Raw genomic sequence first — 26,762 nt, forward strand, 5'->3', positions numbered from 1 at the left:
ATTGTGATATTCATTGTGAAAATGTGAAGAAAATATTGACAAATTTTGTTCAATTTGTCAACGGCTCCTCGTTTCTTGGTGATTAATGGCCGATATCAACCTCTGAACGACTATCATTAAGGCGCCCTCCTTTTTTACAACTCAAAAAATTTGAATGATATTGGTGCGCTGTTTTTAGATATGTTCACACTTTTTCACGGTTATTGAAGTCAAATTGAAGTAACGCCGAGTTTTTGTGGCATGGCATTTTTTTTACTCTACTTTTAAAGTTCGGGGCGTGGAACAGTTCTTTGAACAAAATTGTGCTTTCTTGTTAGTGCTTTGTTGTTCACGTGCGGCAATTTGACTTTGATGTTTATTTGTTGTTCGGTTTTCACGATCTGATTTTTTTCTAAATGGTTTTGAGAATCCATTCAAGATCTAGTGTTTTTCTTTAGTCAATGAAAATGTTTTAACTTGTAGGCCAGCAGTTTTGTTCTCTGTTTTTTTTTCAATCCATAGAATTTGGATTGTATTCTTGCTCTGTTTTATGTAAGATGTTAAGGTCAGTTTTAGCTGTTTTTGAGCCCTGAATGTTTTTTGTTTTGTCTTTTTAATTTTATAAATTTGGTTGGTTTAAAGTTCAATCAAAATTTTTGTGGCAATTATGCTATGCGAAATGTCTTTTCTTTTTATGCTAATGTATTTGGTTTCTTTTTGTTGTTCATGCCAACTTTAACACCAGAGTCGAAGCATTTTTGTCTAAGTTTTTTGAAAATTTGTCATTTTTCACTTGTTTTCTATTATAAAGGACAACAAAACTTTTTTATGGCTTGAAAATGGGTTAATAGAATATTTTTAGCAGCACAGAAATGGTTTTGATTATCTGGATATCATTATTTTTTGTAACTTTTATTTAATTTTTGCTAATTTTTATTTTCTATTTTGAACTTTTTTCACGTTTTATTTACTTTTAGTGATCAATCAAACTTTTCAAGCTTAAATGTGGGTTTAGTGGACAGCTTTTAATGACCCAGATAATTTGTTGAGGATGTCAACATCAGCTACTTTTCGATTATTTTCTGCTTATTTTTTCAAGTTTTTAAAACTTTTCGTTCTTCAAATTCCTTTAGTTTGAGGGAACAAATTTTTTTTTTTAATTTAAAACATATGCAATGCATGGATGTTGACATTATAGAAGCTCCTTGGTTTTTTTTCCAACAATCTATTTGTAGGATGTATTTTCTTAGATTTTAGCATTTCTTAGATTTTAGAATTTGTAAGGTTTGGTGATAAAGTATTGATTTATCTCAAATTTTGTAATTTTTTTGCTTTCTTAACTGCAATTTTTGCACACGTGTTTTAACTCAAAAAAATGTGTTCAATTAGAAGCCTATCTGGCTGCCAAAACATTTTTAAAACACAAAAATGTTTCTGAGGACACGATAACACTAATAGTCTTGAGATTTCATTAAAGTTGCTTTTACAAAATAAACATTCTGTGGGTATTGATTGTGCTTGTCGTTTGAAGTCATCCGGCTGTTTGTTGTTTCGTCGTCTGATGGTTATTTGTATTAAACTGTATGCTATAAACTGTATGCTGTAAGCCTCAAAACAGCAATTTTGTCGATCTTTTGATGTGACCCTCCAATTGATTTTAAAACTATGACGTCATTTGTTACATTCATTGGCAGTGTGTTTTATAACTGAATTGCCTAAGTTTTTGGTCATGTCTAAATGACCACTAAGGCCAATAATAATGCGATCTAAGATTACTCTTAAGCTTTTCACAGCCAAGAGATGATTTATGTCAAGTAAAAGCTGTTACTAATGAAGCCTTTTCACTAAGGTTTTTTTGTTAAACTTAACCAGAATTTTTCAGCTATTTTTTTATCCATCGGCGACTTCAGCAACTATGTTCTATATCTTTCTATCTTCTATGTATTTCTATCTTTTTCTTTCGACCGGAAGTCTTTGCCCAAGATGTTCTCTGCCCATAGCTCATCCTTTTCCCATTTATATTCAAAAGGCAAAAAAGTGCTAGACAAAAAGTTTGCTCATATGCCAGCTTAAATAGTGCTGTAATGGTTTGTCGGGTTCAATGTGCTATTTGCTACCAAAATACGCTGTTACTGTTCAAGCAAGCAATTTACCATGGTTGTTTTTTTCCTTTTAGATAGAACAGTTAGGTTATGGCTTCCGGGGCACGGGGCTCAGGCAGTGTATAGCTACACAGGGCACCAGGGAACCGTCAACAGTGCTAGACTGCACCCATCTGAGCCTCTGGTGCTGTCTGCTGGGGGAGATGGCTCTGTCCATATATGGAGGTATTCACGAGAGAGAATGCAACAGAGGCGCAACACACTATCCAGCACTCGCAACCTTCAATCGTCTGGTTGGTCTCAAATTTAACGTTTCAAGAAAATTATGAAAAATTAGATATTTTCCGTTATTTCCCATCCTCAGTAGGTTATGCCCCCACCCCCTTAATGGCGGTGAGGGGTGGGATGCACAAACGGAAAAGGTCCGAAAAACATGATTTGCTCTGAATTGTAAAAGACAGCTTATCCATGTGGGATATTTCAGAACATTGGTGTTGCTTTTGCAACTTCTAATGTTCAAAGTTACTTTGTTTATGCTCTCATTCGTATTGTTCTATTGCAATTCTATTGATTATGCTCTCAGATGATTTCAGTGTGTATCGGAGTTTAATCTTGGCATCCTAGTTGCCATTTTAATTTTTAAGTAAACAAGGAGGCTCGTACCCGAGGTTCGAACCCTGATGGAGGCTCGTACATGATGTTCGAACCCGAGGTCATCTACATTTTCGACTTAATTATCAGCCAAATGAAGAGATGGCAAAAATAGATGTTTGAGTTTAAAACAATCATTACACAACCTATCTACTAAGTGAATTACATGATGCCATGCCTCAACACAGCGCCAACGCGATCTGACATTAAAGAGACTACGAGACAAAAACAAACAAGCAAATTTAGCAAAAACAAAATTTTCACGGCAAAAACTGAATATCTAAATTAAAAAGCATCTAGAAACAACGTCAAAAAGCAGTCCGATAAAAAATTAACTGCTAAAATTTACTTTCTCCCATATTTACAGCAGATGGAAAGTTTTCTTAATGAGACTAGGTAACAAGTCGACAAAGAGAACAAACAAAGGGGCCAAATTCAAAAATTGATCAACATTTTTTAAACCAAAAAATTTCAAAAGTCTGAAAAATCATTAGCTTTGAACTAAAAAAATCCTTTGATTACTAAAAAAAAGCCTTACAAAACCAAAATGACCTGTCTCTGATTAGACTAAGTCATAGAAACGATTTAAAGAAAAACTAAAAAAATTATATACGATTTGCGAAAACCCAAACTGCTACCATTAAAATCATTAGCTTTAACTGAATATTATGTATTTTTAATTCAGTTATTTCTAACTCAGCTTAAGGATTTATACTGAGAGGTTAAAAAACTTTACTTGGGCCACATTTGAAAACCGCTGGGACTTATTACGCGATTGTTCTGAAAGAAGAGAAAAAGAAACACAAAAATTGACCACTCTAAAAACGTTTTTAAAAAGCGCATATTGTCCATCAAAAAAACACCAGTGACGAATAATATCGATAGATATTTTGTTTTTGAAATTTAAGAAACTGGATATGACCCCTCTCATTGATGAAAATAAGCTGCAATTTGACGAAAAAAGAACAAAAACTGAAAAGTTTGAAAAATATTTGAAATTGTATATCATAAACTTTAAGACTATTCGCTATGAACTGACTGCTCCTGGTAACATCATTCATTTGATCCTCACTTACGAGAGCCATTCATTCGATCCTCAATTACGAGAGCTTATGAGACCTGTCAGCAATTTAGGGCTACCTAAAGAACAAAAACAGCAAATTCAAGAAAAAATATGAGCGAGAAGTGTCGAAGGCATCAAAGTGTTTTCACTAGAAACTCTTCCTTTTGTCAATTAATCAATTAATTTTTTACAGCGATTGGATTCGTTTTTTAACAAACTGATTTTAAAAAATCAACAAATACGAACAAATACATTATAACCACGAAATTTTTGAGAAAAACCGTAATATCAGCGCCAGTAAGTTCATTAGCTTTCAACGGAAACCAGTAAATACGCTAAATTATGCCTCAATGGGACAACATGTTGGTTTGCCATTCACTTTTCATCAATAAGACCTTACAACACGTTATTGACTATGGAAACAAAAAAAACGGGAAAAAACCCAAAATTCAATAGAAAAGTGCCTGAAGAAATTGTTGAAGCAATTTAAATAATAAGCTCTTCTCTGAAAACTTTATCTATAATTCGTTGAACGTTTTCCCTAAACCGATTGGAAATATAAGTAATGGGATAATGTGATAAGATTTCAAAAGCATACAAAAATAACAAAAAGTACCCGGAAATTTTTAAAAATTGAAAACTCATTGCATTGAAGTTTTAAATCTAATAGGTAGAAGATAAAACCGGTAATCAGGTTTATTTTGGCTGCAGTAGTAAGGCAAGCTTTTCTGTCTGTACTGAGACTGACTATCAGTTCTCATAAAAAATTTGGATTGGTTAATGTTCAAAAAAAATTCGAAAAATTATTTTTAAAGTCTTAACAGCCATTAAACTCAAAAGCTTTAAACGGAGGTAAATAACTACGTTCAGATATAACCCGGTGGGAGAAAAAAGATGTTTGTCATGCATAGATAACCAATAAGACATCACAATCAGTCTTATGACTATGAAAACAGCAACAAAAACAGGCAAAAACCAAAATTCAGTAGAAAATTGCAAGAGTCGAAGCCAATTAAACCATTAGGTTTTCTCTTAAAACTTTATCTCTTATCCACTGAAAGTCTCCTCTAATTGAATGGGATAAGAATAATATTTGGAGAAAAAGTATATTATTTGGATAATGTGATAAGAGTTCAAAAGTAAACAATAATTTGAAAATATCCAAATAATTTGAAAATATCCAAAATATCCAGAAAATATCCAAAAAATATCCAAGCTAACCAGATTAATTATTGTTGCAGTAAAAAGCAAGTGGGCCCTGTCAATGCTGACACTGACTAACAGTTCAGGAAAAAAGTTGAAAATTGGTAATTGTTCAAGAAAAATTTTTCGAAAAATTATGTTTAAACACTTAACAGCCGTTTAATGCAATAGTTTTCAACGGAAGTCAATAAATACGCTAAAATATGCCCAAGTAATCTATAAGACATCACTATAATAACTATGAAAACAACAACAAAAACAGGCAAAAACCAAAAAGTAGAAAATTGAGAGAAATTGTCGAAGCCATTTAAACCATAAGCTTTTCTCTGCAAGTTTTTATCTGCCATTCACTGAACGTCTTCTTGAAGCCAATGGGAGCTATCAATATGGATAATGTGATAAGATTTCAAAAGTAACCAATAATACGAAAATATCCAAAAACTTTGAAATCTTGCGTCCTTGATGTTGTATAGCCAAAAGTAAGAAGATAAAGCCGCTAGCCAATTTAAATTTGGTCGTAGTAGGAAGGTGAAGGGAGTTGTCATCACTGAGACTTACAGTTCACGATAAGTTTATGATTGGTTAATGTTCAAAAAAAATTTTTAAAATTTTCTTAAGTCTTTACAGCTATTAGCTGTCCACTCAAAGCACTAGATATGTTCACTTAATGCTCATTACGGAACATATTGCACTGTTAGTCAATGAGTCCATACCATAGGACTCCAAAAATTACTAAAACCTCAGAAAGGAATTCAAAATTTCTTTTAAAATTACGAAAACTCAGTGTCGAAGCCAAAAAAACATGAGCAATTCCTTGAAAGCGATTTTTTTGTTCATTGGATTTCATTTGACTCTAAAGGAGATTTATTTGTCATTAATGGAACCTCGATAAATCGATATGAAAAGTGACTTGTCTCTAGGTGACTTAAAAACGCAAAAAAAGTGGAAAAGTTTAATAAAAAAGAGCTCTCAAATAGAATTCGATTTTTTTTTTTTGATAGTGAACTTCCCTATGGGACCATAACCAATCTTTTTATCGCCTTTAGTCTGTTAGGAACACAAAATTGGTTCACTTTTGGCGTGGAATTTAATTTTGGAATACTCTTTTTATAGAATAATTTTTAATTTGAAGAAAAATTACTCTAAAAGTGAACAAATATCCCGTGTTCACACAAAATTTCAATACCCGATAATTTCTCGAAAAAACGAAAATCAAAAGAAATCTTTTTAATTTTGAATTCTACGCTAGACCAGCTTTTTATTGATGCCACTCACATTTCTCTGCGATGAATGTATCGATCAGCCAAAATTATCTGAACAAAGAAAAACCCATTTGTGTATATAGTTCCCCCCCCCCCACAAGTGGTATCAGAACAATAAGCATGATTCTTACAGTTTCGGTCAGTTCAAATTATTGCGTATTGATGTTTTAATTGAATGCGTGACAATATTGGCTATGATTTTAGGCGACGATGATGTGCTAGTGGACGATCCTTCTGTCGAGTTCCCTTCTGTTGTCTCCTCTTGTGCAGTAGGAGGAGGGGGAGGGGGACATAATTCCCACATCACATCAAGTGGAGACATATTTGAAAACGATACATCCATAGCAGCCACTAATGACTGGACACTCCAACCCCCTATCAATGTCAGACAACCAGAAGTTGTAAGAATTCAATCGTATCTCATTCACACCACTGTTCTTCAAGTTTTTTTACAATTCAAAGAATTTGAATTGTTTTAGGGGTGTTGAAGTAGGGTCTTTGAGTTTTTTTTGTTCGCCTGAGACAACAGTTTTTCATTTGTTTGATCGTTTTACTTACTTATGGATTACTTGTTTTTTTCTGACAGGAGAGCTTGACATCCTGAAGTACAATGATCAAAAACATCTGGAATATTTTTATGTTCAACAGCCGTTTCTTTTAGGTGGTGTGTGCTTCTCCGTACGCTTCCAATGTTCCCTACTCTGTATTACCTGCCTCCTCATCTCTCTCTGCTACTGGTCCAGTAATGGCTGCCGAGTTCCTGGGCGGACCTGTTGCTGGCAATGTGGTAGTGTCCGGGGGCTGGGATCAACACTTGGTAGTAGCTGATGCTCTCACTGGTAGACGGATACATACTAACGAAGGTGCATTTCACAATTATATGGTACTGTTTGCAAGCTGTTGGCACTGGATGAGATTTAGATGTCGTTTTCTTGCAATTAGTAATAATTGTTATCCAAAAATTCCAAATTTCTATTCTGATTTGTTGTTTTATTTTTTTTTGGATTTTCTGTTGGTTCTTCAAATACGCCGAGCGATTATGTATATTTGGCCAGTAGTAATATGAACTACTGCTTATATAGAGTCTGGTATCAGAAAGGAAATTTGCATGATCTGTTTGCGTGATTTGGTGTAAAATTAAATGAATTTGTTCGGGCACAGGACATGAGGGAGTGATCACGAACATCAGTTGCGCGAAAAGTAGCACACTGTATGCCTCATCATCAGAAGACAGGACCTTTCGCGTGTGGGATCTGAACAACCCCAAAATGGTCTACGTCTGTGAGGGACACTCAAGGTATGGGCATTCTCATTAATTGTTCCGAACCCGCTTGTGGGGGGGGGGGGGGGGTTGAGGAGGAACTATACACTCAAATGAGTTTTTTTGTTCAGACAGTTTTGGCCTATCGATATATTCATAGCAGAGAAATGTGAGTGGTATCACTAAAACGCTCGTCCTGCGTAGAGTTCAAAATTAAAAAGATTTTTATTTGAATTTCGTGTTTTTCGAGGAGTTATCGAGGTTAAAAGTTTTATGTGAACGAGTGATGTTTGGCATGATTTTGTTCACTTATTTTTCTAACAGACGAAAGGCCATTAAATATTGTAGTTTTCATCTCATACGGAAGTTCACTATAAAAAAATCGATTTCTATATGAGAGCTGATATTTTAAAAACCATTTCGTATTTTTGTATTTTCTCGTCACTGAGAGACTAAGTACTTTTCAAATCCAGTTTATGTTCATGGCAAATTTCATTTACAGTCCAATGATTCCCAATGGACAAATAATTCGTTTTTAAGGAATTGCACGTTTTTACGGCTCCGGCTCTGAGTTTTCGTAATTCTTATTGAAATTTTGATTTTCTTTGATTTTAATGAGTTTTTGTAGTCCTATGACATAGACTCGTTGGCTTAAAGTAAAATAGGCTTCCAAAAGAGCAGTAAGCGAACCTATGTATTAATTTGAGTGGAGAGCTAATGGCTGTTGACACTTTAAAAATAATTTTTCGAAAAAAAATTCTTTTGGACATTAACCGATCTTAGAGTTGTTTCTGTTTCAGTTCCCATTGGCATAGAGAAGACTTTCAATAGATCATAGATAAAGTTTGCATAGAAAAACGTATGGTTTTAATGGCTTCGACGTTGTCTTCTAGCACTTTTATACTAATATTTGTTTTTGCCTGTATTTGTTGTCGTTTTCGTAGTCATAACGACTTATTTTGACTTATTGATGATCTAAGAATAACGCAAATTACTGCCTTCTCATCGAAGCATAACTTCGTTTTTATTGATTTCCGTTTAAAGCGTTCAAATTTAATGGCTTTGAAACAAAGGGTTTTCTAAAAAAAATTCTTGATTTTAATATTTTTGTTCATAATTTTTGGTTTTTTAAGTCATATTGTTACAAAAAAATTTCCATTGTTGTTCAATAATTTTTTATTGAATATTAATTTTTTTAGTGGCTTCGACACTTTTCTCTCATTTTTTTCAATATGCTGTTTTTGCCAGTTTTTTGTGGTCATACATAGCTGAGAGGTCTCATAAGCTTCTAACTGAGTGTTGAAGGAATGATGTTAGGCAATGCAGTAAGTTTATACCAGAAGTTTATACAGTAAGTTTATACCAAAAGTGTATGATATTATTTGTTTTCAAACTTTTTGAAAACTTTTTAGTTTGTTAAACTTGTCAAGTTGTATCTAATTCTCATCATTTAGAGGCCCCATCCACTTCCGTGGTTTGAATATTAAAGTTGATATCACGTCGTAACTGATGTTTGTTTTGTTGAACAATATGCATTTTCATGAAAGTTTTGTTAGGTCAATATTTGTATTCGTTCTTCGACCTTCGCGTAATGACAGATCTGAATGATTTTCAAATGAGACCCAAGTTAACATACTTGTTTTGCCAGTATAGTGTCAACTAAAATAGTTTAATTAACATTTGAATTTAAGAACAATATTCAGATAACATTGAAAGATTTTATGTCATCAATATTTTGTGTCCGCAAATTGTTTGTTTTTATGAAATTTTTCGCCCTCTTTAGTCCGTTCCTGTAATTTAGTCTAACCAAAGACATGTTCTTTTGGTTTAGTAATGATTTTGAGTACCTTTATCAAGAATTTCACGTTGCTACTGGGTGCTTTAAAGTTTAGTGTAAAGATTTTTTTAAACCCTAAGATCTGTTTTTGATTATCTCTTCATTTTGTTGACAGTTATATATCTAAAGTATAGATGAGCGCGGGTCGGAATATCATGTGCAAATGCACCTTAACGAGCCTCCTTGTTATACGTAAATGCTCTCAATGGAAGTGGTTTTTAGTTAATTACAGCTGTAAGCTGAGCGGGGTTAAATTCCGCTGCTCTTGGGTTTTTTTAACGACTCTAAGAGGAGTATTGGCTGAGCGTCTTTTTCATCGATAATTTTAGTGTATTTAAAATAGGATGTAAAAGTCAGTGCCGCACGTGATTTTTAGGTCAAACGGCTGAATGAATTGAACAGCAGTTGCTTAGCAAAGAAATCTATATAGTGAACAGGATCGGTATCGAAAAACGAACGCAAAATAGAAACGGGATAAACCCATAAAGCCCAATTTTAGATGTCTGCTACTTGAACTGTTATTATAAGACTTAGTTAACATCTCTCAGACTTATTTGTATTGATACTAGCCCTGTATCCGAAAAGGAGTATGCATAACTAGGATTTCTAATTAAAATAGTTTCCACTTTAAACATGTTTTCGTACAACAATCAATTTTTATCATTGTTTTTCTCGTCCTTTAATCCCAATCGGTGTTATGGGAATCAATGGCGTTTTTTTGCGGCAATCTGCAGGGTATGTTTCAAGCTTAAATCATTGTAGTGGTGTACAATCATTTGAACCATGAGTGAACTCATACTTATAAGTAGTAATATTTGGGGTGGTCTACCGCACAGAAAATGTCTCCCTTCACCAATTAGTTTTATTTTTTTTCTGATAGCTTTTTAGCCTAAACCACCGTACTACAGGAGCATTTTTTTGCCACATTTTTGGCAAACATATACTAAACTTCATCGATGTTAGTTCATACAAAGTTTGTCTGTTAGCTCATTATTTACTGCTTTATCTTTGTGTTTGATATATTGCAAATTGAACAGTTTGCTTGATGTCCTTTGTGCTTCTTTGTCTTGAGTGCTCAATTTACCAAATCGTTATTTGGTGAAACTAAATATGAATAAAAAACGATTGAAATGTAGACAAAAGAGGACAATAAAATTTTTATTGTCTGATTTTCATTTATCACATTTTGCGTGTTTTCGCCTCATCAAATAAAACCAACTTTATCTAGATTTGAAATCAACCATGAAAACCCGATTGATTAGCTTGGGTCTTATAATTATGCTGAAGTAAGAAATACAAAATTTGAACGAACGAGTTCCAATTCAGATGGAGTTATTTTGCATTAATGAGAGAATTGAACAATATATAGTACAACAACAGTATTAGTTTATACACTTTCAAAAATTTCATAAGTTTTCATTTTCTAGATTAAGTTTCTAAAATTCTAATCTGATGATTCTCTGAAATTTATCAGAGGCAAGTCATCTTCTGACGCCAAGTCAACAACCTCGGGTGGGTTGTTTTCGCTCCCATTCTTTACCCCTTTTTGGTTGGTTTGATTTCAGCAATAGGAATCATTCGTTTAGTGATTCTCTCTCGTTTTGCTCAATTGTACTGTCTGTGGCAGATCATTAAGGCCTCAAGTTCTCGCAAATGCGTTCTGGTATACCTAAGCTCCCACATATCTCCATTTAGGCAAAACTTCTTAAAGTAGAAGAAGACTTTCAATATGATGTCCTGGGGTTCAAAGTATTTGACTGCGAACCGGTAGTACGTGGTGTGGGAATCTAAATATACAAAATTATCCAGACATTCAACTATCAAACCTATTGCTTACATCAACCCAGCCATATACCGTTTTAAAACCTGTTACTCCCAACCTATAATAGACTCCAGCATAGTTGAAACAAATTATTACCCTTTATATCGCGAATCACTTCGCAGTTCTTACTGCCAACCCGCATTCGCTCGCAAGCGTTGAAGTTAACCACAATTCTCCCCTCACAATTTCCACTCACTGATAACTTTCAATATGTCCGAATCAAGGTTACACAAATCCATTAATTCTGTGAAAAGATGCTCAGGCACCGAAACTGATTGGCTTAAATACCGTTCACTGTTCGCAAACTTGAATAGCCTGATCTCTTTATTTCTCCCGTCCTCCGATTCATCTCGTGACACTCTAAGCAATCGCGTGGACGTTCAATATTCGAAGTACCCCGCTGTACTGTTTCCATGCCTTACCAGGTTGATTCGTTTAAATTTTAGTTTTGAGTGATGAGATGAATCGGTTGCGCGGTGGCCTCCTTTTATAGTGGTTATCTTTTTGCGATAAGTCTAATGCTTACATAAAATAAATATATCCTGGCATATTAAAAGCTGGGGGATCACAATAATCCGCATTGATACCTTGAGCACCCCATTGTGGCGTGATTTTTGATTACTTTAGTCAATTATATCTTTGGGCGTGAAGAATTATATCTTTGGGCGTGAAGAATTACTGTGACAGGGAAATGATATTTCATTTATCTTAATTCAACTTTCGATAATAAATCAGGCACTCTTATCATTTGCGATTGTCTGATTTCAATACCCGAGGCCAAGCTATACTCACAGGACTTTATTTCTCAACTGCTGAAACCTCTGAATAGTAACATTAATCTCTCTGTGACTTTCTCTCCTACTGCGAAACAAAGATTGCAGAATATAAAAGAATTCTACGAGGTGAGTGTTTTTCGTGTCAAAGGCAAACTTTGTTAAAAGGAGTTAGGAGTTTGGGATGTTGAAGAATGTTACAAAAACAAAATTATTGAAGGAATTGGGGTGTTAGGAGCTTAATGCTAGCTGCTCCCGAACAGCAAAGATCTTCCTTTTTTATCAAGAAAGAAAAACGAAGTTCTTCCTTTGCGTCTCGGCTGATCCTTTTTGGCTATTTCCAAATTAGTATGTTAACATATGATTTCAGTTTCTTTTTGCGTTGCCTGTCTATAGTAGATACAAATTAGCTTATTGCAACAAGTAGTAACCAGTGAGTTCCCTTTAGTTTAACAGGTGAAGTGTTAATTATCTGAAATTGTGGCCCTTTTTCTATTCTTGGGAAGTTTTCGGCTGACCAGACACCTGCAAAAGAAAATTTGAGCAGGCGGAAATTTCTCACAATGTTTTTTAAGCTGACATTATCCATTGAATATTGTTTGGTTCTTTGAAACGTTCCTTTTTGTTTCAATAAACACTTCACTGAAGCGTTCTTCAATCAAGCTCGACTGCTTCTCGAAGAGCCTCAGGGAAGAGTAATTTGAGATTAATAGGTGCTCTTGTTAGTTCCAGGAATATTGTAAGCTTTTTTGATGCCTCCTGTGATGATATCAAATCAAAAGTCACAATAAATTTGTTTACAAAATCTAGAGAATTTTTGTTTCCACCGTTTTTGAAGCAGAGTTGTGGGAGACTGTTGTGATATATACAAACCTTGCGCTCAGTGTCTATTGGAGTGCCTGCTATTGGTAAACCGTTACTGCGTATAATTTCAATTCTTTTTAAATCGTACTTATTGTACAAAAAAGGATTTGAGTTCTTTGAAACTCTGAACTTGTTTGCCACCATGTACAATGTTAGTCGCGTGATGGGTTGTGTACCAAATATGGCTTCTTTGACAGAAGAATTTTGCCTCGACTGCATAATAAAACTCCTGGATAGGTATTTGACGTACGGATATCTCGCGGGGGCTTTAAGCAATGCTCTCTCAATGAACGTTGAACAGACTCAGTTACGGTTATTTTGCGAACAAATAATGAAGATTTTTCTATAACTGCTGTGAACTATTGGTCAGCGTCGTCACCTAAGCTTATCAAGCTAAATTCGTTGCTAGCGCGATAAAGTTTAGTTCGAATATCGACTTTTGGGGTCATCAATTTTTCACAGCTGAAAAATCTACATAAAGGGACCCGTATAGACTATTCTGCTTCCAAGATAGATTTCATTCGTTGCTGAAGCCATTCAGATTTGTTTGCATCAGAGGAGGGTACGGGATTGTAAAAGTAACCTTGGCAGGCCGCCCATGTATCCTTACTATCGCTGTTTTTTGTCAGCTCTGTCTCAAGAAATGCACGATGATTATAACTGTTGTTGCTGTCAGCGATCAGAATTCCATTAGCATTTACTTCAACTTGAGAAAACAAACTATGGAGTGTGTTGTTAGCAAACACGACTTTGCTAGCATCATTTATTTTTACGCAATCTTTCTCTTCTGCTGTTAAATTGTTTCTTGAAGCCCCAACTGTATGTAGTTAATTTCCAAGCAATTGCATCGGTCTCAACTGATTAAAACGTCTAATGTTGGTCCTCTTCAAACCACTTGTGGGTAAATTTCTTGATCGAATCTACTCTCACAGTTAACGAGATCATTGGGGTTATTCAAAAAAGTCAAGAGCTGTATGCGTAACTGGATTTGCAATATCGGTTGCGAGGCTCGTAAGCTCGGCCATTTTTTGCAGTACCGTATGTTTGATAAATTATCTGTTCGACTGCGTTTGTTTTTTATTTCTTTAGAAATGGGCATACTCGCTCGTCACTAGTCCCGAATATGTTTTTATCTGCTGTTTGTGTGCTCATAAGGGTGTTTTTTTAGGAGGACTCCCACCCGTTGGCCGGCGAGCGGACGAAACGGCAGCGCGGATTCGCCCAGCCTATGCGGCTGCTCTGCGCCCGGCGTGCGGCGCTCTTGTTCCTGCGACGGAGTCTGCTATGCTTTTAGAAAGTGATTTCTGGATTGATTTTGCTGGTACCATTTTCAGCCGCTTTTTCCTGATATTATTTCTCCAATCTCAGGGATTGCAGCGCTCACCAAATTCCGTCCAACTGTTTTAGCAAAAGGAAACGCATATTTTCTCAAAAGTGGTAATGTGCATCGACCAATTTTCACAGCGAGGGCGCCAAGGCCAGCGGCGCCTGAACCAAACTGCCTTGCGGGGCTGGCGTGTTTAACATAGTTGTCTTGATTCCTCGCAATTTGTGCGTCATAGTGTGCGTCCAATATTCAATATTGATTGGTAGCGACTGCTTTCAACGTTGGCTATGGGAAGAATGATTTAATTGGGTGAGAATTGAAATTGTGGTGTCAGCCAACTGCGACCACTTGAAAGAAATGGCATTAATTGGCCTTTTTCGTCGCGAACTGTTATGGTTATTAATTGAAATGATGACTTCACAGCCGGTTTCCACTGCAGGTCGGAAAGTGAATGATAATTGATTGGCGTGTTTTCATTTTGTTAACTTTTGGTTAGAGTACGGGTCTAAGAAGTGAAGTCAGAGTGCCTGCCAGAATTTCATCTTGGATGTGATCACAGTAAACAAACGTTGTATGTCGCCCACCGAGTAGGTCCATTGGATATTTAGGCTCGACTCCCAGTTTCAGGAGACTGGTTCCGAGAGTGTTCTGAAGGTCTGTAGAAAGAAGTTCATTACTAGATGGAACTTTTGCTCTGGTTGATTCATCTCCCTCTGTTTGCTCTCCTTCGCTAAAGCTTGTGGCCGTTTGATTATCTTCTGATGATAGGGTATCGCTCTTGTTGTCTGTGAACAATAGTTTTAGCTTTTGACTATGACTCGACACGCTCCATTTGATTGGCCAGTACTCTTGTTTACTTCCAAAGGAATTTGAAAAAATGTTAGTCATCAAGTGGTCAAGAGTTGGGTAATAACCAGTTTCAATTTTGTTTCATGTTTCGAGATTTTTGAAAAGTTATGACTGCGTTGTTTGTTCCACGATGACGGCGGCGACGACCTATTCCGACGTATAATTCGCCAGCAGTTGCTGGTTCTATTGACTGGTCGTCGTAATTGCAGTCGGCTGAATCTGAACTTTCATTTCGAAGTTTATGAAGCTGTGTAATTCCTTGCGTTACATTTTTGAATTTTGCTGGCCATGAGATTTCTACGAACACCACTTGCCATTGATCGAATTTTTATTGAGGTCAATTGTTCTGGGGAGCAAGTTGGTAATGAATGCCATTGTGTTTCCGGGACAGGTATATGTGGAGGAATTGGAGATTAAATTTATCGAGAAACTATTAGAGTGTTCTGCATTAACCATTTTTTTGTTTCTGAAAATTTTATCAGCTCCGATTTATTTGTAAAATCTGCCGTAAATTTGTTCGCTTGTCTCGTGGGAAACTTCTCGATAGGTTGGAGGGTTGAGAGTTAATATCTTATCTATCTAAATATGATTAGGTTGCATTTTGTTACCACGGTGAAAGGTTTCGATGTTTCTTTTCATACAAACAGTTTCACGATTTCTGGATCTTATCTTTCAATTTGAGTGACTCTAAGTAGCTTGTATGTTGCTTTGTGACGTTCTTTGGTGCAAGCCCTGTTGTCCTGTTTACTCGGGCGTTTAATACCGTTACGAAGCTGTGCAAGTTGTCAATGTAAGTGCTGGTGTGATTTTCGTTTAAATATTTGTTTTAATGATTTGATTGATCGGATGTTGCGTTCTGCAAATGCACTTTTCTTTTCGTTTCTTGTTTGACATCTGATTATATTTTTGCTCCAAACATTTTTGCAGGTCATTGTTGTTTGAAAGTGCCGTAGATACAACTTTCGCGCTTGTATTTGATGCAGGTAAAACTTTTGCTGTTGTATTCGTTTGCATTAAGCAGCGCAGAGCATTGATTTTGGACCCAACCACATATTGTGCTGTAATAAAGGGGCTTGTTTTGTGTACTTTTTCCTAATAATTTCTTGCAATCTCTACGTTTAAGTTTCTTTGTTGGGCCTGGGTTTTCCTCTACTCCGCCCAATAATAGAAGCAGTTTAATAATTTGTGCTGATAGGCTCTTCAGCACTTGAATGCAAACATGGAGAGCCAGGTGGTGTTAGTCTCTTGTCAGCTTTGGGCTTACTGCTTTAGGGTTTGTGTTTGCAATCAGATGTTGTGCAATCTTTTATTCCTTTATCAATTCAAGATCGCCACTGGAAAATTTCTTTGTTGGATGCTGGCTTTTGATCAGCAAGTCAAATCGATTGCTATGGGATGGAGGGCCTCCCCTTCTTTGTATTCTTTCTGTTTGCTTGTCAACAGTTAGTGTCTGAATTTTGCAGTAGTTTGACAATTTCGGATTTTTCAACTTTACCACTCGACATGCCAGCTGACAATAACTCTTCTACAATTTGTTTTGCCTCGTTTCCGCTCAGAGTCGTCTGAAGATGCTCATTGGCTAGCATTTCACGAGATTCCTGATCTGATTCCTTTTTTAAGTTTTTTTGTTTAATGTAGCCGCAGCGCTCAATTGGACTGCAATATCAGATTCATTTGCCCTAGTGTCTGATAATAAAACTTCTTTAAGTGATGGGGACTCTTGTTTTATTGTGTTGTTTGCGATTAGCAGCTCATTGTATATTTATTGTGAAATTAGAATTAATTTTTGAGCAATCGATTTATTGCAATTGTTCATTTCCAAAATGACTCTGAGTTGGCTCGTAGATCAACTTAACAAGCAGCACTCCTTGATTTGTTGGAACAAGCTTTCGTTTCTGTTTGAGTTTAACTTTTCTGTTGCACAGAACTGTATGAAGCTTTTTGAATTTTTGTAATTTGTTCTCTTTGAGTACACTCTTTGCTAATGAGACTTTTCCCTGAACAACGTTATATATGCAATTCAGTGAAAACTATATTAAATGATCATATAAGTGAAGTTTTGCGAAGCGCTTCAGAACAGGTTTGAAGTCTATAAGCAGTTTGAAAGTAGACCGATGATGTGAAATATTCATCAAGTTCAAGTTTGTTCTGCGAAATTTCTGAGCGGTAAAAGGTTGAGTGAGGTTCTGTTTAGTTTGGAGCACAGCCGTAAATGCTCACTGCATCTAGGATCCAGATCAATTAACATGATCGAAAAGTTCAATGGTTGCTAATTTATAGGCCGATAAGACGAGCTTGCGATTGCCCAGTGGACGGCCAAGTACATCAATTGGTAAGATATCTCTAGGATTCTGCAAAAGCATGTGAGTAACATTAAGGTCAATGGTTTTTGAGTTTCGGCTCTTTTGATACAAGTTATGCTTCAGTACTATTGCATTCTGGTTCTTGTGTCGACCAGAATTGACTAGATGCAAAAACTCCTCCTGCTGGCTTGCATCAGTGTATACATCGTGAAAAACTATCAGTAGGCGAGCTTTATCAGGAGCAGAATTAATTTTGCTCCAGTCAACTTGATTTAAATTGATTGCTGTACCCAAGTTATTGTAGGGCTCGTCATAAATTTTTTGCCCATGTTGATAAATGTATATTATTTTGGTCAAAGCGGGGGTAAAACAGTTTTTTCTGTTTTATGATGAGGTCGGCAACCAATCGCGTTTTGCTTGAGCCAATGGGTACTGCCACCATTATCAATAAATGAGAATCAGTAACTATAACTTTTTTAGTTTTTGAGTTGGAATTAAACAAACAATACTAAATGCTAGCAGCGACCAAATTTCAGGGATTTCTGTTGAAAATTTTGTGATGAAAAGGAAATACAGAGTAACTGCTATGGCACCTAGTAAAAGAAAACTGTGTAAGCTGTAACAGACTAATGATCCTTCAATGCTTCCACATAGCTTCCACGGTGGCCTTTCTTGGTCGTTCTGATCAAATAAAATTTTGATAGCAAAATCCAACTGACGATTATATTGTGTCAGATATTGTGAGATCAATTTCGGTTTGTACCAGAACAAATTTTGACCCAATTTTTTCGAACACTGTTTTCTCAAAATAATTTCTCGTTTGATGCTTGGCTGAGATAAATGCAGAGATGCAAGCTTAGAGATGTGTATTGTGAATTTATCTGTATCCTAATTATTCAGTCAAATGGGAAGAGCTTCAAAGTAGGACCAAAAAACCAGTTTGAACAAAATCCAAAAAATAGTTCCTGTAAGGCGTGCAAAGAGAAAGTGGCTTGGAATTTCCGACAACGTATACATACCCAGGTCCTATGTCATATTGTTCCTTCATAAAGCCGTAAGCATCATGAAAAGCTACCTGTGTTCTCAACATCTTTGAATTTTTCAAATAGCCATATAATTTAGTGTCGCCAGGTCCTATCAACCCACCATGCGGAGCCAATTTTTAATGGTTTGCAGATCGGTGTTCGGATCAATAAACACACAGACAGCTAAAAACGCATTCTTTGTTCTTTCGTTCTTAGGAAACAATTTAGAAACAACTTCAAAGTTGCTTAAAACTTTATTAATATCAGGAATAGTTATCATGAAAAAGATAACGTAAGGAACTGGTGAACAGAGTGCATTTACAGAAAATGACTTGCATTGATGTTTTTCTTTTATCTGCTTTCCTTTATTTGTTTTGATGACTCATCGGAATTTTCCTCATATACGTCACAGCTATCCTCTGATGGGCATCCCAACATTGCCAGCATGTGCACTGTGAATTGTTCATTCCTCATTCATCTCCCAAATAAACTGAGTGATCAGTTCTGTAAATCGATCCCCACCCAGTTGCTAAGTATCAATATAGTCTTCAAAAGTTTGTTTAAATGGGGAGTCGGTACTCTCAAGGCTCTCAATTTTTGCCAAACTTCTCTGATATTCTGTCATGCTTGCAAAATCCAGTCGTCTATTCGGGCAAAATCGTTCAATTTCCCATGCTATATCCATTGCGCTGCAACGCTTAGGTGATATGTCCATTACTGTATCAGCGTTTCCTGTGAACTGCTCGAAGATATCTCCTCGTCTTGTAATATCTGATGAATTAAATCGCAAGAACTGCTCATTGAAAGTCTGGGAGGCGCTTGTTGGCATAAAAATTCTGGCTTTGATCTCATAGAGGACTTTACTCTCATGACGGATATAGGATTTAATAATCTTCTCCATGTGTTTTGGATTATCATTTGAACTGACCAAAATGTGTTGGTTCTCAAATTGTATGTCAGTACACCATCTGAATTGCTGTTGTGTCTTTTGTGGCTCATGGTTAACAACTGCAAACTGCCATTCCGTAAATTGGTCAATCCAATGTGCTAGTCATTTCGGCTTAACTTGAGTGGTGAGGTTGCCTTCTTTTTGGCCGACTTTGCGTTTCTTTGTGTATAATTCAAAGGAAAACTGAGATGGAATTAGGACTTGATTGCTATAAACATTAAATCGGAAGTTATTCGAAGTTTCTGGACTGTTTTTCATTTTTACTATTGATAAATGCGAGAAGTTTACTTCTTCGCTGTTTTTGTAGAGCGAATTGTTTAATTAGGTCTGATGAAAACCCAAAACTGAGATAGCTTTGATAAAAAAGACAATAGTGAGATAGTTTTATTTCTTTGTATTTGATAAATTACAGTGGAATGCAAAAGGCAACGCAACCCAGGTGATTATACGTTTATGCGAGTTACCATCTGGGCCATGTTGCCTTATTTCAGGTTTAATTTTTTATGATTTAAAAACAAAACTTAGTTAGTTTATGTATTAGTTAAGAAATTATCGCATGGCTATTCAGCGAATTGCTTACCGCAATTGTACTATAAGTTTTGCATTACTCAGCTTTGCCTTTAGCGTGATTTGGTCTAAGTAGTTTTTGGTATCCGTAGCTCGGCAGTGTAGGAATGCTTCCAGCCTTAAGTTGTATGGTTTTGATGTTGGTTCGAGACTGGGCTGGGAGGGATCCTATTTCTGTCGGATATACCACCCCAAATTTTACTACTCTTATACTGCCCTCCCTCACGCAGGCGTACCACCAGGGCTAACAGAGGCCACAGAAGAATCGAGTCTGCGCTGGTAGTTTGAACAATTCGTCGGACGTTAGTGGGTTTTGTTTTCGGCTAATTTTGTCTGTTTTTAAATCTAAAACAGACAATAGTTTTATTTGAAAAATGATTTGAAAAAAGTTTAGTTCTTGCTGGATCTATTAAAACGCTGTTTTTCAGGAAAGTTAGGACAGCCGTATTTTGTGAAACTACCTCTGGAGCATCAACTGTAGGGGGTGATTTGGCCGGGAGTGGTGGTGGCAGTGGTCCCTTTCCCCTCATTTTGTCAGCCAGTGACGACTGTAGTCTCAAATTGTGGGATCTAAGGAACATGTCATCACCGCTCATATCCATCAGGTGAGTGCAATCACCTTTTGATCATTTGTGGATCTTAAAAACTGCTTAAAATCTAACCACAAATTTGTTTTTGTTGGAAACATTTTCGAGATCATGTATTTGGTCGGAAAGATGCTATAAAAGCCTGCTAGGTGTTTCCTGTGTTCCTCAGGGTGGACGAAGTGTTTAAAACATGAGGACATGTTTAGGGCCAACTCTGGAATCAACAGGTTCTCCATTCTGTCATCACCAAATGTGGCTGCCTCACTTAGTGGTTGTAGTGGAAGTGGCAGCAGTAGTTCGGAGATTTTGGCAGCCTGTCCCCTCGACAACAGATCAATCCGCATCTATTCTCTCAACATGGCCACCGCCAGGGCCAGGAGATTGGCATCTATCCCTAGTGCGGGAACTCGTCTCATCCACTCAGCTAGCTCCGTCTCAAACTCACACAGGCAAGCTCAATGTGCAAAATGAAGTATATATCAGAACTTGATGGCAAATTATCAATTGAATTGATCAGACAATTATTTTATGACCTCTTTCCTGAATTGTAATTTCTCTGAATGCAGTTATGATACATTGCACTGTGATATTCTTACAAGTATCTCGTTTTATATAGGATTTTTCGATTTTCGTGTTGGAGATTTCTCTGATTTGAAATTTATTACTCGCAGCCTTTGATTCTCACAAAATTGTTTAATTATGACAATCTTATTCGTTATTTCAGGTCCAGTACTGGTAGGTCCAGGCACCACAATTCTTCTAGAGCGTTCCACTCCCGAATGGTGACATCCGTGGCCTGGAGTTCTTCTGAAAAGAAATTGATATCTGCCTCAATTGACGGATCAATTTTAGAGTGGAAGTTGACCAAAAACTCATCAAAACAGAGTAATAATAATACCGCGAGCAGTAATAATAATAATAACAATCAACTTACCAATTCTAACGAGATAGCTTCCAATAATATCTCGTAGTCCTCATTGCCAAATTAATTTGCATCTGACTAAGTATACTTGACACTGTCAAGTTTGTAGTCAAGTTGCGTTTATCATGCATGTTTGAAACATGGGATCCATTTGCTTAAGTTTGGAAGTTGTAAAGATAGCTGAATACTAGTATTTCACGTTTTTGTCATGAGTTAGCTATATCATGGGTTTGAACGAAACTGCTCACAGCATATTTTTTAATTGATTCAATGCCAATGGAGCAAAAAAACATGAGATAGGCAGAGCAAATTGGTCTCGTAACTGTGTAGTTGTATTGTTATTTTGTCCCATTATCTATGTACAAAAATATACTGATCCTAATTCGCAGTAGCTTACTAACTTTAAATGATCCTGCTGTTTATTACTGGTAATAAATGAATGATCGTATTTTTACACAAACTTATAATAATTCAAGTGCTGATCTATTTTGTCGACCAATTTTAGTGTGATTGTTGCGAGACCGTTTGGTTGTTTTCATAAGTATTATCACCTGGCAGTCCGATTGTTGTTGTTGTTTACTTCAAATTGCGTGCTTGACTTATTCCCTGTTTGTTTGTTTGTTTTACTGCCAACCCTATTTTTACAAATTACTAATTGGCAATTTGAGTTCATGCTGCCAAATGGGCCCAAATTTTGAAAGGTAGCTTAATCGTTCTATTTTTCTACTTTATTCTGTTACACGTTATTTAAATATAATAAATGCAATGTGGTTTACAGCTATGAATTAAAAATAACTTTATTATTCCAGATAAATCCTGTTTCCACACATCGTTGTCAATCATCCACAAAATTAGGAAAATTTTCACGTCATTTGTGTAAAGTGTGGAATGCTCTTTAAGCTTGCGTAATAAAAGCCGTCTTGAAACCCTATTTTGCAGTGACACGCGTGCAGTTATATCCATGCTCACTCAATTTGTGCAGTTATTGTTATAGGCCGTGCATGACTTTACTTGATTTGCAATCGAAGTTGTCTTTATTGCGTTTAGTCGAAACCTAGGTTATATTGAAAATTCTGGCATTTCAATCCGACTCTTGTTACCTAAAGCGCAATATTTTGGCGAAAAATAATTTGTTTCAGTTTTGGTAGATTCTATTATATCTGTAACCATTGATACGTTAATTTTTGTTTGTTTGATTGCTCTCAAACATGTTTGTAGCAATTATATTAGACCTGTTGTTTTTTAGTCCTGCTTACCCCACACCCCTTCAATTAAACTAAAGCTATCCTCTCTAAACCGTAGCTAGCTACCAACGAAGTCTCCCGCTCACCAGTTGTTTGAGAGCATTTCGCCCAACTTTAGTTGGTTATGTTTAATTTTTTAGTTGGTAAAGGATTTTTTGGTAACACGAGTCGAGTTATCATGCTTCCGAAATCATAAAAAATACTAGAGAATAGAGTCTTGTATTGGATACAGCGGAAGGGCACTTTGAAAGTTTAAACCCAGAAAAATTCTTTCTCCCATCTTTTTCAACCTTATATTACTCGAATCAAAACATGCCCACTGTATCTGATACAAGACGCTATCATCTACTACTCATAATTTCTAAAATAGACATGTCCCTAATTTTTCATACTGATGTCTTAATTTAGTTTTTCGCATATTGGATTTTCTTATTTGGTGCAAAACATTTGCTGCTGACTTTCTAAAAATGGAAGATATGTTTTTGGGAAAGCCATGTTGTTGGAAAGTGAATGTCTTAGTCTCTAATACGAGTCAGTAGAATTCAAAAAGTTTTTTCATTTGAAATTGGACATATAGTTTGTAAGATAATGATAACGCCACATACAATTTAGAAAATGAATGGATTTTAATTCTTTGCCACTAGTTATAGACGCATCATCAGAATTCATTAGGTCTCTGATGTCTTGAGATTTCTTAAGTTTTTTAGGAATCTAGTAATTCAAACTTCATGTTTCTCTAAATCAGTTTAGTGGATTCGGAATTAGACCTCCCTATCAATCAACTTGTGTTCAATGTTCCGCTGAGGACCTCGAAGATCTACTAATTTCCAATTGTTAATAGTAGCCATGTACTAATGGTCCTGAAACTGGTGAATCCGTTCTCATATTGCATACTTCTAGCTTCTAGTTTTACTATTTGATTTTTGCTGACTAATGACACAGATGCAATCGAACCACCAACCAGGTATCTGCTTTACCTAATTTTTCTGAACAATATAGACAAAGAAGTACTGGCTTTGGAGCTTTTGGCAAGTGGCATTGGACGAATCGCTCAACCGTTTTCGCGAAAATTTATTAAATCTGAAGCAAAATTAGCTAGAAGAGCGTACCAGCGTTAATGTTGCTGTCAGCAAAAAAAATCAAAGTAGGCGCTGAAGAATACTTTCAAATACAGCCTAAAAGCAAACAAAGCTCATACTGCGAATCAGAAAAAACCGAATAAATTGGAGACAATCTAAACGTTTCGCTTCGAAAGTGAGAAAAAAGAGTACTAGAAAAGGAAAAGAGGGGCCATTTCAAAACGCAAACAGCAAAAAAGGTGTCTTTTTTTAAAGAGGTTACAAATTTTCGCTAATATGTTACCAACAGAGGCTACACGGTGCTGTATTTCTTTGATAAAGCAGTGCTTCTTGTAACTTTTGATAGTTGCTTTTGTCAAAAGTTACGGTTGTTTATATTTCATATGAACTAATGCTTGAATTTGTTGCTAGTGACAGAAACCAATGTCTTCAAAATTAAAAAAAAAACGATTTGAAATTTGTTAGTGGAACAGCAAGACATAACCAAAAGCAGAAAAATTTTATTGAAAAAGAAATTTCTCACAACGAAGATACACGAGCCACTTGGTCTTCTTAGCTTGCCAATGGTCTTCTCACGAAGAAATTCCTGGGCAATTCGAGCAGCTGAAAATGACAGCCAACAATTTTTGGTAAGACTTTTTGTTGAATTTGCATTTTAGGTATAATTAGCAGTATATTTTTTTACATGCGATAGGCATCTTTTGAGTCGGTTAGACAATCAATAAATAGTTTTATTATAATTTTTGAAGCTGTTAGAAGTTCTTCAGATTAAAAATTATAGAAGCTAATTTTTATGTGCTTTCCTATTGAAAAACGTTACTATCAGGTCCAGAAACATCCTCACTTGGAGACTATAACTAAAACATTTTCAACCTTTTCGATGTCTTTCTATATGCTTTAACACCAGCGAAGCCTTCATCTGAGACGAAAACGCAATCCCTTCCACTATCGTAATTTTAATCTGCAGCAGACTTGTTTTTACAAATACGGAGTTCCCGTTGCTGACAGTCCAATAAATGCAACTGCCGAAGAACGCTTTAACTTCAGCAATGTTAATTTTATGCTATATTGACAATTGACGTGGAAGCAGTACGTCTGAATGCCTCCGCCTTTCTATTGTGGTGTTTAATCTCACTAACACTCAGAAGGTGTCGCTTGATTCTATTCACCCCAATTTTACCAGCTGTACCAGTTGATGAATGAATGTGCAATAAAAAATCCTCGTTCAGCCTTAAAAACTTCGAGTCAAAGTTTCGCAGTGTGTTTTTAGCCATTAGTTTTCCACTTCATATATCTCAGAATAGTTTTAGTAAAGTTAATATGTCAACTACATTAACTAGAACACATTGGCCACGAACAAAAAAAAAATGAATGTTTTTGCGGATGCACCGGGACAAAATTTACTTTCATATAAACATTTGAGCAACAAACTCCCTGCCTCTGCTGGTAATCTGCAGGCTGTCTATGAATTGCTTGGAAACCAATCCATACAAAAACCAGATTTCCTATTTTTTGATAAAGAAATTCTTAATAGGACAAAAAAGGAGCAGATTTGGTACCATACTAAGTATTTTTAGATCTGCTCAAAGTTGCAGCTGGTAACTGATCCTTTCGTAATTGCTAATTTGATGCGCGCAAGCTAGTGTTACCAACTAGGTGTTGACTTTAACTGCTACCATTATCATTGGTGAGATTTGGCAAACGGCAAGCTTCAGTTTTTTAATAAACCTCTCCCGTTGTCTCCAGAGCACTGCAGTTCCAAAATAGACAAAAGAATGTTGTGTCTAAACAAGGAACTGTATAAAAGATGGCTCATTTTATGAAATCTGCTGAAGCATCAGACACTTCGTTGTAATTGTTATTGCGTGAAGTTTCACAGAAGCGGTCAAAATGCTTTCATATGGCAAAAATTTTCGCAAACGATGTACTTGGTTTTTCTTCAGGAATAAGAAATCTTGAAGTTTTCGTATCAGAATTCAGAGTTGAATCCGTTTCAGAGGTTATTAGTAGCAGAATGAATTTTCGACGTCTTTTTGTAATTTATTTCAATCTCTTGTTCTGTCAGTTTTTCTCTCTGCTGAAATTCAATCTCGTGGTCATCTTTTTGAGTAAATTCAAGTAAATATAAGTAAGTTTTTCTCATAGCTTTTCACTGTTGCTTGCATTAAAAAATTTTCTCTTTTGAAAACATCAAAATGATTGTTACCAAGTTCAAAGTCTTTTTCTGATGAAGAGGCAAATTGCTCTTCTATCGCAATATATTAAACTAAATTTTTTGCTTCGGGAATGTTTGTCATTGATTTCGTGCATTTGAGAACACAGAATTACCCACAAGCTAAAAACAGAATTGGTTAAATGATGATAAGTAGCGTTTTGAGTTTGTGTTCTACATAGAATCTTTTGAGGTAGTTGCGTAAACAGAACTTGTACATTAGTCCTGTAGGCAGACATAATTGCTTTTATATTTTGTAAACAACCAAAATCCTATGTTAAACTGGGGTTTCACTTTCTGGATCGCCTTGATAGGAAACAATCCAAATTATATGTGTCCTTAACAGATAAGAGCAAATTGAAGACTACATATGTGAGCTTAGGTCTTTCAATGGACTTGTTTTCACCAACAGAATGTGCTTAACTGTGTAATGAAATTTCGCACTCTGGCAAAAAATAACATTGTTCATACTTGATGAAATTCACTTTCAATTCCAATTCGAACTCATGCTTCAACACCGTGAACACGTGTCTTTGTAAATCAACTTTACAATCAATGATCATATTTCAACATTACAAGAGTTTAATTCAACGAAACATATAATTTCAAGTTCTTAATGAATCTTATCTTTGCTGCTGTTCATTTGATTGCTCTCAAACAAGTTTGTAGCAACTATGAGTCCTGTTGTTTTTTTAGTACTGCCTACCCCACCCCCTCAATTAAACTAAAGCTATCCCCTCTAAACCGTAGCTAGCTACAGACGAAGCCACCCGCTCACCAGTTGTTTGAGAGCATTTCGCCCAACGTTAGTTGGTTATGCTTAATGTTTTATTTGGTAAAGGATTTTTCGGTAACCCGAGTCGAGTTATCATGCTTCCGAA

At 35.9% G+C, this 26,762-nt stretch overlaps 1 protein-coding gene across 1 annotated transcript in view; it reads left to right on the plus strand.

Moving 5' to 3' along the window:
* Positions 1–22,569, plus strand: part of LOC142339445 (uncharacterized) — a 77,014-nt gene extending 54,445 nt beyond the window's left edge. The window contains exons 7-13 of the mRNA XM_075389482.1: positions 2,156–2,374; positions 6,465–6,661; positions 6,922–7,123; positions 7,422–7,557; positions 20,266–20,442; positions 20,631–20,873; positions 21,149–22,569. Coding sequence (XP_075245597.1) covers positions 2,156–2,374; positions 6,465–6,661; positions 6,922–7,123; positions 7,422–7,557; positions 20,266–20,442; positions 20,631–20,873; positions 21,149–21,395 — 1,421 coding nt within the window. The 3' untranslated portion in view covers positions 21,396–22,569. The remainder of the gene's footprint in view (positions 1–2,155; positions 2,375–6,464; positions 6,662–6,921; positions 7,124–7,421; positions 7,558–20,265; positions 20,443–20,630; positions 20,874–21,148) is intronic.
* The last annotated feature ends 4,193 nt before the right edge of the window (positions 22,570–26,762 follow it).

This window comes from Convolutriloba macropyga, chromosome 5 (assembly GCF_964194025.1).
Source record: "Convolutriloba macropyga chromosome 5, txConMacr16.3, whole genome shotgun sequence".
Taxonomy (NCBI): domain Eukaryota; kingdom Metazoa; phylum Xenacoelomorpha; order Acoela; family Convolutidae; genus Convolutriloba; species Convolutriloba macropyga.